The sequence below is a fragment of the Prionailurus bengalensis genome, chromosome D1 (assembly GCF_016509475.1).
Source record: "Prionailurus bengalensis isolate Pbe53 chromosome D1, Fcat_Pben_1.1_paternal_pri, whole genome shotgun sequence".
Lineage (NCBI taxonomy): Eukaryota > Metazoa > Chordata > Mammalia > Carnivora > Felidae > Prionailurus > Prionailurus bengalensis.
In genome coordinates this window covers 62,237,692-62,242,094 of record NC_057346.1, presented here as the reverse complement: position 1 = coordinate 62,242,094, position 4,403 = coordinate 62,237,692, and the positions used below count along the sequence as shown (strand labels likewise).

Genomic DNA, 4,403 nt, shown 5'->3' with positions numbered 1-4,403 from the left:
TGTGACCTAATTTTCGATCTTCTGCTCTACAGATATCACGTATGTGCCATTTGCCATATGCTCTATAGAAGATTTCCTTTATCCCAGAAAGTCTATGAAAAGACCTGCGTTTAATGTGGAGCTCTACCATTTGCTTGTCATGCATGTGGCCTTTGGCGGGTTACTTAACTTCTCTGTGCCTCAGTGTCTGCAGCTTCAAACTGTAGGTAACATTATTACCTGTGTCATCAGGTTTTAAGAGGATTATGGAAGTCATTTCACGTAAAGAACTTCAGACTTGCGTAAATTGTAGAGGTTTCCAAAAATATTAGTTTCGTTATGGAAGTTGTTTGCTGGCTTTGATCTTGACCTGGTATTCAGAAGGTAGCAATTTTATATTTCTTCCACTAGAGGGCCCTCAATCACTTTCTATGAATACATGTCTTCAGGAGTTTTGTTTTGTTTTTTTTTCCCCCCTTTCCTTTTTTTAAACCACATATGCATAGTTTGAGAAAGAAGTATGATAGAATAGTTTAAAACACACAATTTGAAATAAGAAGTATCTGGATTTGGGTCTTACTCAAATAGACCATTTATTTTCTACGTTAGTCTCTGTAGAAGGGGTAAAATAATGCCACTTAGGGGTGCCTGGGTGGCTCAGTCAGTTAAGTTGTTGGACTCCTGGTTTCAGCTCAGATCATGATCCCAGGGTCATGGGGTCCAGCCCTGCATTGGGTTCCACACTGAGCTTGGAGCCTGCTTAAGATTCTCCCTCTCTCCCCCTGCCCCTCTTCCCTGCTTGAGGTCTCTCTCTCATAAGTAAGTAAGTAAATAAATAAATAACGCTGCTTATATCATACTGCTATTGTTGATAGTTTATTTCATTCAAAACATTAAAAAGATTCTTTTTTCTTATTCTAGGAAACAATGATGATAAATGGGCTAAAATGACAAATGTCAACTACAACATTCTTACATGTAAGTTAACCTCTTAAAATATTATTTTTAAATGTAATAATATAAATACATATTTAAGGACAAAAAAAAGCACACTTGAACCAATTTCCTCAGTAAATCCTAAGAGGGATCTGAGCCGTGTATCTGTTTCCATATTGTTCTGGTGAGACACCAAACATCAGTCTCAGGAGCATTCTCGTCTGCAAATGCCAAGTGCTATAGTATAAGGGATATCAGGAGAGTAAGTGCAATCAGTGTAGGGTTAGTGTTCCGGACACACTGCAGTTTGGGTGTTAGGCTTTTCCTTACTGTCTTCTCTACAACCCATGCCTTTTCTCGGTCCTTGGCATCTTACAGTGTGCACCTGAGGCAATCGCCTGGCATGGTACCACAGCATAAAGGAGTATTAACTGAGGACTGTCATAATGCTAGCTTGGCCAGTTACTAGAGATGAGATCTTAGATAATATCATCACTCAGAGTTTTAGATTGTATAACAAGAAATAATAGAATAATTATTAACACGGCAATAATTATTAACACATTATTAACACGGCAATAATATTTTACACTGTATGAAGAAGATTCCAGAGTGATTGAGTGACTACTACCAGGAGTATCATGTCTGGGAAATCCGTCTTAAAGACCTAAGCATTGGTCTTGCTAGCAGTAGGAGGTTCTTTCTTAACAGATAGAAAGAAGGAGGAAGAATTACCCTACAGTTTTTTCAGGTTCATTATACACAATTTGTTTTTCAGATACAGAATCTATTCATCAAATCACACCAGCCATGTACAACCTGAGTAACGACCACACAGGTGACTTCACCCTTTTGGGCATCGCTGGCCTCGGGCAGTACCACGTCTGGATCAGCATCCCCTTCTGCTTTATGTATCTCGCGGCCATTGTGGGCAATAGTATCCTTCTCTACCTCATTGCTGTGGAACATAGTCTTCATGCACCCATGTTCTTTTTCCTTTCCATGCTGGCCATGACAGATCTGATACTGTCTACCACTTGTGTCCCCAAAACCCTTACCATCTTCTGGCTTGGTCCCCAGAAAATCAGTTTTCCTGGTTGTCTGACCCAGTTATTCTTTCTGCACTACAGCTTTGTGCTGGACTCGGCTATACTCTTGGCCATGGCATTCGACCGCTACGTGGCCATCTGCTCTCCCCTGAGGTACACCACTATTTTGACCCCCAGGACCATTGCCAAAATTATTGTGGGAATCTCCTTCAGAAGCTTCTGTGTTATAGTTCCATGTGTTTTCCTTGCAAATCGTCTACCCTTCTGCAGGACACGCATCATACCGCACACATACTGTGAGCACATAGGTGTTGCCCGGCTCGCCTGTGCTGACATCTCCGTCAACATCTGGTATGGCTTTGGTGTTCCCATCATGACGGTGATTTTGGATGTGATCCTAATTGCTGTCTCCTACATCCTGATCCTCTGTGCCGTCTTCCGCCTCCCCTCCCAGGGCGCCCGCCACAAGGCCCTTGGCACGTGTGCTTCCCATGTCTGTGTCATCCTCATGTTCTATATACCAGCATTCTTCTCCATCCTTGCACATCGCTTTGGGCGTAATGTCTCTCGTACCTTTCACATCATCTTTGCCAACCTCTATGTAGTCGTCCCACCTGCACTCAATCCTATCGTCTATGGAGTAAAGACCAAACAGATCTGGGACAAAGTCATCCATCTGCTCTGTCCCCAGAGGTCCCAGTGATGCATGCCTGAAGTGTGTGGGCAGGGGCAAGTTCTTAGTGTATATCAGCTTAAAAGCTGAACCTGTAGCCAGTGGTTCAGAGAAGGGACAGATCAAAAAATTCTTTATTAAGAAGATTTGAAGTTTTGCCTACTCTGTTATTTTAGTCAGAATTTTACTCCTTAATTCCAGTTGCAAAAAACTAAATTCTGTGTCTGGGAAACGGTGTATATATATTTTCAATTTCTTGTTATTGTTATGAAATGATTATCAAACTCTTTTTTTTTCAATGTTTATTTATTTTTGGGACAGAGAGAGACAGAGCATGAACGGGCGAGGGGCAGAGAGAGAGGGAGACACAGAATCGGAAACAGGCTCCAGGCTCTGAGCCATCAGCCCAGAGCCCGACGCGGGGCTCGAACTCACGGACCGCGAGATCGTGACCTGGCTGAAGTCGGACGCTTAACCGACTGCGCCACCCAGGCGCCCCTCAAACTCTTAATTGAAATAATAAAATAATCCTATCTCTTGAGGCACCTGGGTAACTCGTCGGTTGAGCGTGGGACTCTTGACTTTGGCTCAGGTCATGATCTCAGGGTTGTGGGATTGAGCCCCACATCATACTCTGTGCTGAATGTGGAGTCTGCTTAAGAGTCTCTCACTCACCCTCTCACATGCTCATTCTCTCTCTCTCCGTCTCTAAAAATAAAAAACAAAAATAAAAAATGGTCATCTGTTTTTCATGATAAATATGTTTCTAAGGAAACAGATTTTTTTTTCAGTTTTATGTATCTTAGTAGTTTACACATCACTGGAGATCACAGAATTTCTCTTATGATAGCTCTGAAGTTCTGGACTTTGACTTTAAGTATGAGCCTTGGCATATAATAGGTGCATAAGGAATGTTTATCAAATACACGAGTGGCAAATAATCATGCAATTTAAATTAGAGTGCAGGCATTTATTGTGGACAAAAAGAAGGCAATGAGGAAAGCAAAGCTCATTTTTCATTCAATCTTGAGGAAGGAAAATGAAGTGTGATGGTTAGAGTCCTCTAAGAACAAATATAAAGATGACACTAACTTCCTTTGGCCAATGAGAAGGAAAAGTATGAGACGGAAAAGATTGAGATGAGGGATCAAAACCTGGACAATTGGAAGAATGGGTGGCCCAAGTCTCTTCTTCCTTCTCAAATCTCAAAAGAGATGTAATCCAATGGTAAATATGTATCTTTATCTGTATGATGCATTCTTTTTCCAATTAAAAATTTTTTTTTAAATGTTTATTTGCTTTTGAGAGAGAGACAGAGCATGAGCGGGGGAGGGGGAGAGAGAGAGGGAGACACAGAATCTGAAGCAGGCTCCAGGCTCTGAGCTGTCAGCACAGGGCCTGACGCAGGGCTCCAACCCATGAACCATTAGATCGTGAGCTGAGCTGAAGTCAGACGTTTATCTGACTGAGCTACCCAGGCACCCCTGTGTGATTCATTCTCTTTTCAAATCCAGTATGTCTAATTTGGTCAGAGGCAGTCACTCAGTCACTAAATTAGTCAAGGAATCACTACTTTTGGTGTTTGTCAAGTGTCAAGGATAGTTGATGTCTGCTTTTCTCCCAGATCTAAGACGTCCTCAATGCTCATTGCTTCTTTCTCAACAACCTCTAGGAGTTACCAGTGAGTGTGAGTACCGTCTCCCTTCCCTCAGTGGTCCCAACACAAGTCACCTTTCCTCTGAATGAAACACCAGAGTTCTATGTGG

General features: G+C 42.1%; 1 protein-coding gene across 1 annotated transcript; it reads left to right on the top strand.

The window, feature by feature from the left end:
• Positions 1 to 1,725: 1,725 nt before the first annotated feature.
• LOC122482599 (olfactory receptor 52H1-like) lies at positions 1,726 to 2,667 on the top strand. Its single transcript, XM_043578908.1, has one exon. It carries the CDS (start codon positions 1,726 to 1,728, stop codon positions 2,665 to 2,667), a length of 942 nt encoding a protein of 313 aa, XP_043434843.1.
• Positions 2,668 to 4,403: the final 1,736 nt, after the last annotated feature.